Source organism: Molossus molossus, unplaced genomic scaffold (genome assembly GCF_014108415.1).
Source record: "Molossus molossus isolate mMolMol1 unplaced genomic scaffold, mMolMol1.p scaffold_m16_p_9, whole genome shotgun sequence".
NCBI lineage: Eukaryota > Metazoa > Chordata > Mammalia > Chiroptera > Molossidae > Molossus > Molossus molossus.
In genome coordinates, this window is record NW_023425403.1 from 57992980 (window position 1) to 58006726 (window position 13747).

Here is a 13747-nt window from a genome sequence, read left to right on the forward strand (position 1 = left end):
GTATGTCAAAATCTCCCCACAAGCCTAATTCAGATCAGCAGCCACTGAAAGTCACTCTGGTGCATTCATTGGTGGAGCTTTGATGGAGTGACTCCATCTGCAAATCTGTTCCTATTGCGTAGGTCTTAGCAGAGGGTCACACCTAGTATGTTTTTGGTCACTATGCAAAGCTAATGAAAAGAGTCTAGGATGGAGAAGAAATATAAAATGGGTGTATTTTGTGCTTGGTACAAGGACAGTTGTATGATCACATCAGCATGAAGAGAAAGCCCACACATGCCATCGGGCCATAGAAGAGCGATGCCAACTACTGGGTGGAAATCTGGGTTCTGTTGGTCCAGTTTTTATGTTTTACTGTTTTGTTAGGAGCTGACTCCATTTTTATATTCTTTTTGCACCTTTCTTGCTTTCCCTTATATTAACTGAATGCTTATTTTGTGTTTCCCTTATCTTAACTTATTTATTATACATTCTCACTATTCTCGTTGTAGTTTCACCAGGGAATAAAACATGCACCTTACTTATTGTATCTTTACATTTTGTTACTTTTACCATTGTCTTAAAACTGCTAGAAACTTGGAACCTCTAACCTCCATGTAACCCCTCCTGGCTTATGTAGTTGTTGGTGGCATTCGTTCTTGTTTTACATATAATTTTAAGTTTATAAGGCATTGCAAGCATATAATTTATATTTACCCACACATTTAACTTCACTGTTCTTACTTCTCTCTTAAATTTTTATTTTTCCATGAGCTTTCCTTTTTCTCACCTTAAACACACACACACACACAAACATAACAAGACTTTTGATACCACATTGCCTCATCTTTGTCCAAAAACATTTTTATTTCATTTTCATTTTTAAAGGATACTGTTCGAGTACAGTATTCTAGGTTGAATCACTTTCTTTCCGGTCCTTAACCTGTGATTCGTTGTTTTCTGGCTTCCAGTGTTACTGGTAAGCAGTCAGCTTTCAAGCTCATTGCCATTTCTTCGAAGGTAATATGTCTTTTCATCTGGATTTTTAAAGGTTTTATTTTTGGGGGCCTTTTGTCTTTGGCATTTTTAATATGATATGCCTTGTGTTTTCTTATTGTTGATGATGGTGTACGTGATTATATTTTGTGTGGTTTGCTGAGCTGATTTAATGTGTATATTGATGCTATTCACGAGTCTTGAAAATTTCTCTTTGACATTGCTTGGCCACATTCTTTGTAGCTCTTCTACTTCAGACACTCCTTTTATGTCTATGTCCATTCTGCTATTTTTATATCTGTTCATTTTTTCTCTTAAATATTTAATCATAGGTATTTTCATCTTTACCTGCTCACTCTCAATCTGGATCATCTGTGAATTTGTTTTATCTTTTGAATTGTGGTAAACTTCCTTGTCTCTTTACATGGATAGTAATTTCTGATTGCATGGTAAACATTGTGTGTTAACAGATTATAGGTGCCGTAGATGGCGTTTTCTACCCAAAAGATTATCACCTTCCTTTGTTAGGAAGCAAAGGCAAGGGGTGATCACGTCAATCCAATCACAAATTGAGCTGTGTTGGAAAACCAGTCTACCTCTGGTTCTCTGATCCTCAGGCTGCACCCTCCTACACTGTTATTGAGAACCTAACAGGTCCCTTAGCATGGAAACATTATAGTAGCTCCAACTCTGTATTTGAGAACCCCACTATCCAGCTGTGTGACCCACTCAGTCTTAAAGCCTGCAAGTTTTTAAGATGAGACTAGTCAGGTGCTTGAGGCTATCATCTCCCTGTTAAATTTCTGCTTCTGAGAGCATCTCTGTCATTGTAGGACATTTCATTCTAGTTTTTATAAGGTTTTGGCCTAAGGCACCACTTACTCATACAGTTGAAGAACTTAACAAACGTCTCTTGGAGAATATGGCCATGCATTTGAGGATTCTCAAGTTTTTAATTTGTGTCTCTAGTCCCATGCACCTGCAAAATATTGTACAGACTTTCTTTCTTCTAGAAGAGGCTCTCTAGACCTACAGAAAAACAGAATTGGCAAATTTCCCCAAGAGAAACAAAGAGCAGCTGGTAATTATCTGTTATTCAGAAAGATTCTCTCCACCCAGAATGGATCATGGTGTGTCTAGTTCTCCATTTTGTCAGAGCTCTGGGATGTTTTAAAAGTATATTTTTGTAATGTATTCCTTTCTTATCAATTTGCAATGGGGAAGCAGTAATCTGCCATGACCTACAGTATCCTATGCTGAAGTAAAAGTTCCTTGTTGTTTTCTTAAATATTGTAGATCAATGTAAAAATCTGTTACTTAAGAAAGATGGTATTTCAAGGGAGTTTTGGCAGAGTAATCCACAGAGAAGGTAGAGGTACCCTTCCATCAATTAAATATTCTCTTATAAAAATAAAATCAGTGACAGCATTTTTCAGAGATTGCTATTATATACTGAATGTGTGCCAAGGAACATATATACAGATATTTGCTATTCATAGAGTACATGAGACTAAAGCTAAATGTAATCAACACAGAATGCACTAGTGGAGAAAATAGAGTGAATTAAATGAACTAAAATACATTAATGGAGGAAACACACAAATTTCACTCAAATTCCATTTAGAAAAAGGAAGGTGGAGCCAGGGATGGGGCAGGGGGGATGGGGAGGAGGGTGTCAATGGGGGTAAAAGGGAGAAACATCTGTAACAAAAATAAAATTAAAAATAAAAATAAAGCCCTGGCCAGTTTGGCTCAGCGGTTAGAGCGTCAGCCTGTGGTCCGGAGAGACCCGGGTTCGGTTCCCGCTAAGGGCACGTACTTCGGTTGCAGTTTGTCCCCGGCCCTGGTTGGTCGTGCGGGTGGCAGCCACTCGATGTGTCCCTTCACGTCGATGTTTCTCTCTCTCTCTCCCTTCCTCTCTCTCCCTCCCACTCTATCTGTACAAAAAATGGAAAAATATCCTCGGGTGAGGATAAAAAATAAAAAATAAGCAAATAAATAAATAAATAAATAAAAATAAATAAAATGAAATGGAAAAAAGAAAAAGGAAGGTAGTATAGGAACCCTGGTCTTTAGCATCCTGGACAACAATTGTTAATTAAATGGTAAGTGCTGCAGAGTAACAGTTGGGAAGGCAGACTCTGGAGCCAGCCTGCCTGGTTCTACCATTCTCCATGTGACTTTGGAAATTTTACTTAACTTCCCTGTGCCTCAATTTCCTCATCACAAAATTCTAGCACTGCTCTAAGGAGTTCTCAGGAGGACTGCATGAATTAACACCTGTGAGGTGCGCAGAAAAGTACCTGGCACATATTTAGCACTCTGGAGTGCTTGTTGAATCAATGATTTTTGTGAATCCCCTCCATCCCTCTCTCATGGCTACTTCTTGGACAGCAGAGGCAATCTGGCTCCCACAAGAGTCTTCCCAGTAGGAGGATGTCTCATTTCCAGGTCATTCTGGTGCAGTCCTGGACATTAGAGAAAACTACCCTTTTAAGTGGGGCATGCTGATTCAACAATTCACTGTATATTGATGCCGGGAGCTTGCGTCGGGAATTGGACAATCACAGTCCTAATTTCCACAGTTGGGTTTTTTTTTTTTTTTCTTGTTGTTTTTAAATTCAATTTGGAGGAACTATTTTTGCTAAAAACCAACTCCCCAAATCTAGTTATGCACCTTAGATATGTGTTTGACCTCCTGGTTTCCGTGTGTTAACGCTATGTCTCAATATTCTGCCCATCAACTCGATTCTAGGCTTTAAAATCTTCTTCCTGGGGCACACAGTAGGCTCAGGTGGCCAGGTGAAGGGTTGGTTTTAAAACTGTCTCGGAACACCGACTACCTGTTGTCACGTGGGAGGAATCCACCTGTGTCCTGCTTTGTTTTTTGTCTTGATGAGGAGGATGGAGCGGCACTGGCACCGAGTACCAGGAGCTGTGGAGGTGGGATGAGCCATCTCGTGTCCTCTGAATTCTCCCGACATTCCCATTCTCATGTTGGCCATGACGAGAATCTCATTTTTTTAAACCAGCCTACTCACTTTACCCTTGACAGGAAAACCAACAAACAAGCAAAATGGTTTCCGCACTATCTAGCTGTCATAGATTCCGGGCTGCTGGCAGAAGCGGCAGCCCACACAATCCAAGTAGCTGGCTGTCCTGCAGTGCCCCAGCTGCGGTCAGGGGCAGGCGCAGTCTCCAGGTGTCTGTAAGGAGGTGGAAGTAGCTGACACAATTGCACATTTTGATGCTCTCGCACAAAAGTCCCTAAAATTTCCATCTCTGCGTTCTGCAGGCTGAGAGCACGCACAGCTGCTGGTGAGCACAGCTTTGATTTACGGCCACACGATAGCGCATGCACTGACACACCAGTCGGGCTGCAGGTGTTCCCAAGCACAGCTACCTGCCTCCACTGAGCTCGTTTGATATTTTAGTGGCTGTCCCTTGGCACACCTAACTCCTGGAAACAGTTTTTATATTAGTGCGGTCCTCTCTTAACACTGAGTAGGAATGGGCCCTCTTGAATAAGGGGTCCATCCGTGGGTTAATGCTTGCAGGTCAGAGTGGTGTCACATAACCATAGACGATGTTGACTAATAACTGTGCATAGACTGAGTGGATCCCAGAATGGGGCGAACCTTGAGAAATCCAAAAACATCAGACAGAATTCCCATTGTAATAAGTTAAATGAAGAGAAAGCAAAAAGTGTTATAAGAATGTATACAATAATAGAGGGCAAAGGGCAAACAGACAGTTAAGTCTTTCTTGGATCGCCGGAGTTGTATCACACGATAACCAGTGTACCTATCCCAAATGTTCCACTGATGTGTTTTGGTTCCACTCATCTTCATTCAGCAGCTCACAGCCGACCCAGTTGGATGTTATTTGTTGAGTGCCTGGAGGTTTTACGGGGAATGAATGACGTCTCTTTTGACCCCAGTCCAGCCCTGTGCTATCCAGGTGTTTCTATTTTACTTCTTGCTCATTCTCAGGACGGATTGGCGTTACTCTTCTCCCCTCATTCCCTCCACAGGTCATCCATCACCTGAGGCTCTCGGAGAATGAAAGCGTGGCCCTGCAGGAACTCCTAGACTGGAGGCGAAAGCTCTGCGAGGAAGGAGCAGACTGGCAGCAGATGCTGGAGCACTCAGAGCCCAGGGCGCCTCCCCCACCTCCTTGCAAGAAGCCCACGCTCCTGAAGAAGCCTGAAGGGGCCCCCTGCAGCAAGCTGCCTTCTGAGTTTTGGGACACTACCATCTGATGTGGTCTGAACCACAGAGGCACGGGATAAAGCTGCCCAGTGATTCCAGGCTGCGTCCACAGAAGGCTGCCTCTGATCCATGCTGGGTGCTCTCTCCACACATTTACACAGAAAAGCACAGGACACAGAAGTAAAATACCCTAGATTCCCGTGTGTGTGTGTGTGTGTGTGTGTATGTGTGAAAGAGAGAGAGAGAGAGTCTGTGTGTGTGTGTGTGTGTGTGTGTGTGTGTGTGTGTTTTCTTACCCATTCCGTGTGGATATACTCCTGTTTTCAGGCTTCATGGTTATAGGGCCATGCTACCTCTATGTAGCAAGAGAAAGGCCATAAACTGTGGATGAGCTGAGAGAGGGAAGAAGGGTGGAGAAAAGGAGGGATCCATGCACATAATACACTTGTTTTTATATAGTCTGACCACATGTTTCTCGTACTCCAATCATTTTACTACAATACTCTCTACAGGACATCTGTTTTTATTTCTTTGTAGTTGTTTGTGTTTTATTGGAATTTCGAACCTGAAAATTATTTACATGTTTCTTACTGTATTTTATAACTTTATGCAATTGGTGGTGCTCCCTTTCTTCAAAACACAGATTTTTAAAAATTATTTCTAGAATTCTTTTTCTTTTACATACCATTTTTTAACCTAAAGTACCTAAGAAGCTTGGGATCCTGTTGTTGTTTTAGCTTTGCCCTGCATATATATATATATGGACCAAGTCCCATGTTTTATATTTCATTCATTGATTAAAAGGCAGGTCCTTCCCATGCCTTGTATTTCTGGATACGTGGGTTGTGAGCTCTTTCGTTAAATCTCATCTCCTGACTTCAGCATAGGTTACAGGAAATTTTGCGTCACTCAGCACGTATGGCTTCAAATTCATGGCTGTGGGGATGAAAGGATCATATTCATTTAAAGGTCTACACAGTACAACTAAGCACGCTGAGATTTACTGGTTCGAGCAGAAATGCTGCATCATGAGACAATTGTCTTCTCCGAACTCCACTGTATGGCTCACCTGCTGTATATCCTCAACCCTCCTGCAATGCAACTGCCTGTTTGTTGATGTGCTTCTGTGGGCTGTCGGGAAGTTCTGAGCGGTCGCATCACACCATCCTATCTTGCTGCTCAGAACTTTTTATTCATCCAGCCTTTGAAAAATTACTGTGCCAATAAAAGGGTACACTTATGTTCTTCTGTGGTTTTATTTATTTGTTGTTGTTGGTATCTTCTTGTTTTTGCTTCCTGATCAGAGCTGTAGGGGCAATGAAGTGATTTTGTTCAGCCAGCCTCCCTTCAGATGCTTTTCTCATAACATTTTTGCAAGCTTCAGGCTCTGGTGGTTTGTTTTGAAATAAAGCTTTATGACTATTTAGATGTAATTATTATGTAGGCATATGTCCATTGTAGGAATAATATAATCTGTTCATGATTTAGGAGTAATAATAGGCACACAGGTCGGGAGAGGACAGTTTGTTGATATTCACAAATCCCATGTCATGCTGGGGGGCGGGGCACAGGGGAGGCACCGGGGTTGATTAGGAGGCAGAGGGAGTGAGGGAACTAGTGGGTTGAAGCTTTTTTCATGGTTTCATGGGGAGGAATGTAGGAGGGAGGTATGCAGGCATGGCATGGACGAGTTGGAATAATTTCAGTAGACACTGAACTTGGTTACCTGGCCCTGGGCACGAGCGTGGCTTGGGGTGGGACAGACCAGTGAAAGGTGTGGTTGGGGTGTGGGATCTGGATTGCTTAGAGTTGTTTACCCTCTCTGGGACTTGGCTAGCCCTGGGAGGGGCAGTTCATCCAGGATGAGCAAGACCCAGATGTCAAAGCCTCAAATACAGAAAATAAAAGACATAGCTGATACAAGACTAACTGGCAAATTACTGTACCATCCAACAATCACAGGGAGTCATTCTGCCCAACCTCCAGCCCACAACCAAGCTCCACACTCTTCTTCTTCTTCCCCTATCTCCCTGACATCTCCCTGACTTCCTAACCTCAGCCACTAAACAACAGAAGAGGCCAATTTTCCTTAATAAAATTTCCTTGGCCATGTCTTGCACACTGTAGGCACTTAGCAACCCTGGATGAGTTAAAAGTTTGAGCTAGATGGCCCTCCCCCAATACATTGTATATTTAGTTAGACCAGGATGAACAGAGACTGTTCAGGCATTACACCTTGTGAGAACTTGTTTCAGCTGTGCACTGATCACTCACGGTGACTGATCTGGGTGCTTTGCACAAATTATTTCTAATACTGACATATGGCTCCATGGTAATTATTATCATCTGTGAATTATCATCCTGAAATCGAAGCTCAGAGCTTTAAGGAGGCTGTCAGAATGCAAACCCTTATCATTATGCTTCCAAATTCCATGACATTTTTAACTTTGTTTACTTATTAGATTGAAATATACCTTTAAAAACTTTAAATTAAATGACCTTTTGGGGGTTACATCTTGTGTGAAACCGATGGCAGCCTATTATAGGGAAAATTTACATGAAGTAAGCAGTTCCAAGCACAGGGGATCCAAAGGACTTTCTATTCCTATTAAGTTGCTCAGATGCTCACAGGTTGGAGCTTGTATAGTCATAAACTGAGCCTGACAATCACTTACTAGAGGTGCCATGAGCATCATGAAATAGTAAATATTTAATCTGTCTAGTAATCACTTTGCCTCCTCTACCATTTGTTGACCTTCTAGAGCTAGAGGACAAACCCCTTGAAGATTTTCTAAAACACAATCTCATAAGTCAGTAAGGTATTTTGCGTTTAGCTGTTTGCTCTCTCCACAGAGGGGTAAGACTTCAGGTGTGCGTCAATCACTAGTTTAGAACCATCTAATGCACCTGTTCTACTTGCATGATAGAAAAATCAGCAGAGACTCAAAAACATTAATAGCATGATGAATAACATTAATAACAGTATGAATAGCCATAATAATATGAGATAAAATCCAAGTCTTTGTATATTAAAGGTACACTCAGAATAGTTCCCTAATGATCACAACATTGTCAAGAAAATAAAGGTACTATTCTGGGAATAAAGCACTGAATGTTATTCCACAAAAGCAATATTTCAACAATTAAGTATATTTGCAATATATTTAATGATGGTATTTTAATTGCTATCAGACCATATGGTATGAGTTATGATATATTATTGGGCCTAAGACCTTGTGTTTAGCAATATAATTGGTATGAATTATTACCCTATGTTCAAACACTGCCCTGTTGCTTTTTTTAAAAAAAATGCTTTATGAGGGGTCTCTAAAAACTATCAAAATATTTATAATGGGTTAAAATGATTTAAAATGTATTTTTAGGGCAGAAAAATATATCATTACTCTTCTTAATAGTGGTATCTAATTTAGTAGAATTATGCTTACATAAATCTACCCAATAAAAGCAACAACCAATTAAAATCTTAGATTTGCAAATAAACTTCACATATGAACATTAAGCAACTTGGACAAAAAGTATATTATGAATTCTATAGTCTAGAAAGATGGGTAACTTTTTGTCGAAATTCTAGTGTTATCAATTTCTAGCCAGACATCAACTCAACTCATATCACAATAAAGGTCATGAGATTATTACATAATAACATTCAAGAACGGAATACATTTCATCCACTGGCTCTTACTCTGCACTGCTAATTTATTTTTTAACTTTTATATGTATATCTTTAGTAAGAAATTAATAAGATTTATTTTAATTTTCATCAGAAAATTTTCAACAAAAATATTCCTAAATTAGCTGAGGAAATAAACAACAACTTTGCTCCAAGTAAAAGTTTAGTTAGCGTAATTTCATTACATTTTTTAAATTGTTTTTAGCTGCATACAAAAATTCATGTTATGAAGAAGATGAAAACAATTATATTTCTATGTATTCTGCAGCGTTAAATTCTCTACAATGTTCATATTTTTTCAAAACAACAGTTTTCAAAAAATTAAAACTATATTCTTCACCTCCATAGTACTTCCTTTACATCTTATTCATGAAAAATAACTTTATCAAACAAATTCTACTACAATGTTCTACCAATGTGAGTTACAAAGATACCCATATAGCAAAGGGTTGTAGCATGCTGAGTTACAGACTGAAAAGAATTACCTTTGTAGTTTTTTACTTTACCTAAGTACTGCAAACCCCTGGGCTGTTTTATTATTATGGTTTCAGTAAATTTCTCTAAAATCCAGGATGCTTTGTAAAACTTTAAAGATGACTTTTTCAAAGGCTCAGTCCTATTAGATGCCTATAATATATCTCAATTACTTATTCTAATTTCTCAGATTACTTTTCAGGTTAAAAAAAATCTATACCTAAAATATCATTTTTGTTTGCTTTGACATCAGCACAATATAATATGAGTTTTATTTAGTTTAACATATTTTAATGGCAGAAAAAGTCTTGACTTCTCATGAGAAAATTTTAAAGGTGTATAAATCTATGCATTCATTTCAATTGTTGTTTTATAAGAGGAATGCATCAAATGTGTCTTTTTTATCCTTTGAATGAGTTTTCCACAGACATCATGGTATATCTGCTAGCTTGCCTTTTCCTATAGCCCCAGGGAACATATGCCTCTTCAAAGGAAGGCTGTGAGCTTACCCAGATGATATTTTCCTGATGTCACCACTTAGTTTCTAAAGTCTAAAGAAAATGAAAGAGAATGAAACTATTGATAAATTCCAAGGGGAAGATCAAAGCTCTAAAGAAAAATGGAATAAAACCAAATTCAATCTGAGGTTTTGATCTCTTAAGATTTCAGCAAACAAAGGGGCTGGAGGTCTGTGTTCTAAAACAATTGGTTGAAGAGTATATAAATTCTGTCACATTCTGAAGAGAGTTTCTCTAACTGAACCTATTTTTTGGGATCTATTAAACTGAATTCAATGACACTTGTTCTTGTGTTATAACAGAAAGAGCAGGTTCACCTAACAGAGTCCCTATTATTTATTGTTCATTGACATTGTTAAATAAAATACTTTTAAAATTACAAAAGTAACTGTTTTAGATACTTTTCTATTTAAATTGGTTGTATGTACATGTGCATTATAGAGGAAATAGTTCATCAAATTTTGCAATTGGAAGACAGTTGTCATTCCCTTGGGCTTAAAAGCTGTTATAAAAAGATAACATTCCACATTTTAAAAAGCAAAGAAAATTCCCTAACAGAAGAAAAATTCACATGGTAATCGCCTCAACTACTAATGGTTGTCAAGAGCAGGGAAGTAGATAATTCGATGTGACATTGTCTCATTACTGATCACTAGAACACTTACCTTACAGCCCCAGATGAAATGGCAAACCCTACAAAGATGGAATACTTGGTTCCCAGAGCACTCAGAAGTCAAACATTTGTCCACACCGACTAAAAACTCAAAAAAGATACAAGTTACGGTATCTCCCAGTTTTTCGCCAACAAATTGGCCTTTGTCTAAAATGTATACCCCTATATTTATTACCCAAGTAGACTGTTTTAACAACCACAGAATCTATGGCTTAACACAATAAACTTGTATTTTAGTTTTCTCCCTTAAGTCATAGTACTGCACATGTCAACCCCAAGCAGTTATCCAGGGACCAAGGGTTCTTCCATCTCATGTCTCAAATGTCCACTTTGTCTTTGAAATGCTCCTGGTCCAGCCAATAAGAAGGGATTGGAACAAAGAGAGTAGACATGGGGGAGTCATGGCTTGCCTGGAAGAGGCTCATCTCACTTCTGCTCACCTCCTATTGGCCAGAACTCAGTTAGGTAATTGACTCAACTGGAAGGCAAGCTGGGAAATGGCCCTGCTCTATGACCAGGAAGAAAGGGAAAATATTTGGCCAACAACTAACCAGTATCTGTCACACTCTGTGAGGTGAGGAACTCCCAGTATAAATAACTAAAATATACTCTCTATTTTTTTTCTGCATTATAAGTTGCCTAGGGCCACTCACCTTGCACCAACCATAAGATTCAAGGCATCCCTTATTTCTGTAAGCCACCTGCCTACCTTTTCCCCAATATTCCATGGCAAGTCTCTCTTGGCTGGCCCCAGAAGCTCATGGAGGAAGGATGGATGGGGGGGAAAGAGAAGAGATGGAAGTTCTCTCTGAGCCTGGCTGTAGAACGAAGCTGCCCTTCTTCTGTGGGAGATGTAGAATTCTCTGTGCATCTTCTCTCTTACCAAGCCCTGGGCAAATGGATGCATCTCTACTCTCACTGCTGCTGGTGACCTCTCTGGAGTCCATGGACATTGGGAAGAATGCCTCTCTTCCCCAATATCTCCCTAATCTCAACAGGAGACTCCATCAGAGAGTTCCCTTGGCCCCTTAAAGTATGGTCTAACAACCAGCATCAATGACATCACCTGGGAGCTCTCTTCCCAGACCTGCTGAATCAGAGTCTGCATTTACCAAGACCTGCAGGTGATTCATAGGCATGTGAAAATTTGGGCAACCCTGCTCTGGACATGGCCGTGCTGGCCCATCCACGTGGCTCACATCGGGTGTTGGGAGACTCTCCATACAGCACTAAGTTCAGCAGGCAGGTAGAGCTCAGTGCAGGAACATTTGCCCCCCTCACCCCAAGGCCGCAGACTCCAGTTTTGCAGGTTTCTCTAGGGGTGTTACACCCCGAGTCTGAGTCCCATTAGGTCTAGGCAAAGTACTGGCTTTCTGCACCTCCCCCCTGCATAAACACATTTCCCCATGCCCCCAGGGGTCCTTGTGAAGCCCTCTCACTAAACTCAACACTGAAAGCTAGTACACATTCCAAAAACCCTCTCTAAAGATGGCGGCGGGCTCTTCATGTGTGGCCAAAGAAACCTTCCATCAATCCTTCCTGATCTTCTCTCTGACCCCTTTTCTTATCTTTAATCTTGCCAAGGGTGCAGGAGACAGGAAACACCTTTTCCTTCCTTCCCCTTGTAAAGTCCATGTATGTTACAGAGAGGGTCTAATACTTCCCCATACTGTCCCAGTCAATATCATTCTGGGTTTTTAGTGGAAATCAAGACACAAAGAGTTACAATTTAAAATCCTGTAATAGATACATGTGAAATTATAACACATGTCCTTAAACATTCCATATATCTCCACTAATTCAGACAAGCCTTACCCCAATTACATTGTCTATAGGAAGCTGCTGTTAATTGCAGTGTACACACCCCCCCAAAAGGCTTTCTGCATTTTTATCATTCTGAAACTAAAGGAACCATGACTCACATGTTTTAAACCATCTTCAACACTCACCGGGATGAATGATATCACCAGAAGGTTTCTCTCTGGTAAAACCGAGTGCTGAGAGTTGTAATCTGCATTACACTGTAACTCTCACTTTGTCTACTCTCACGGGAAACACTCGATTCTTTTTTTTTTTTCATCTTTACCTGAGGATATGTTTCCACTGATTTTTACAGAGAAAGGAAGGGAGAGAGAGAAACATGGACATGAGAAACATCAAAGGCCACCTCTTGTATGTGGAATCTGCAACTTAGGTACGTGCCCTGACTGGAACTTGAATCTGTATGCAATGACGCTCCAACATACTGAGCCACACCAGCCAGGCACAAGCACCCAATTCTTAATTTCAAATGTCTTTTTAGGCAAAAGTATCCACCCAGACTTTTCATTTCTATCTGTGCACACTGTGGCTTCAAAAATGGTCAATAATGAGAAAGCATATTCCAAGTTGCTTGTTTTTCTCGGGAGAATGTCTGTAGTTGTTTTCTGTCTCCCTGAATTCAGACTTCCAGTCTGCTTTTTGGCATTGTGACATTCCTAGAGGTTATACTTTTTACAGATAGATCTTACGTGTCACTAGTTTTTGGTTATCAGCATAACTCTCAGTATTTAAATGGAAATTGTTTTATGCTAGTTTCAAGTCATACTGATATTTTTATTTGTAACTATTTCTGATTCAAAGTTTCTGTCTAAAGTTTGTTTACGAGTCTTTAAGTTATACCTAACACTGAATCTATTTGAATTTCCATCTCTTACTCAAGAACAAACCTTCTTATAGCTCCTGCCAAGCCATTAAAACCAGGCTAAATAAAGCAAAAATAAGTTTGCTCTTGGTTACTCTAATTAACATACGGTCTATGCCTTTAATGTCATCTCTAAATAAGAAAACATAATGGAATATTTTACCCTGAGAAGCATACCACCAGAGAACAAATCAATGTGACAAGTCTTTCAACATTTCAAAACCCTTCTAAATATCACACCAACATTTACTTCTTGAATACTTTCTTATTTCTATTGTTTTTTTCTTAATTCTATCTTTACCTGTGCCCTCTTTACATCCTCTCCTCTTTAGAGCCTTTACAAGAGTATGGGTCTTGCCCGGATGGTGTGGCTCAGGGATTGAGCATTGACCCATGCACCAAGAGGTTGCTGGTTCAATTCCCCATCAGGGCACATGCCCCATGTTCTGGGCCTAATCCCCAGTGGGGGCGTGTAGGGGGTGACCAATCGATGTTCTCTCTCATCATGTCTCTTTCTCTCTC

General features: G+C 40.0%; 1 protein-coding gene across 1 annotated transcript in view; it reads left to right on the forward strand.

Moving 5' to 3' along the window:
* MYO16 (myosin XVI) overlaps positions 1–5236 on the forward strand; it is a 422200-nt gene extending 416964 nt beyond the window's left edge. Inside the window, exon 34 of the mRNA XM_036250228.1 lies at positions 5009–5236. Coding sequence (XP_036106121.1) covers positions 5009–5236 — 228 coding nt within the window. The remainder of the gene's footprint in view (positions 1–5008) is intronic.
* The last annotated feature ends 8511 nt before the right edge of the window (positions 5237–13747 follow it).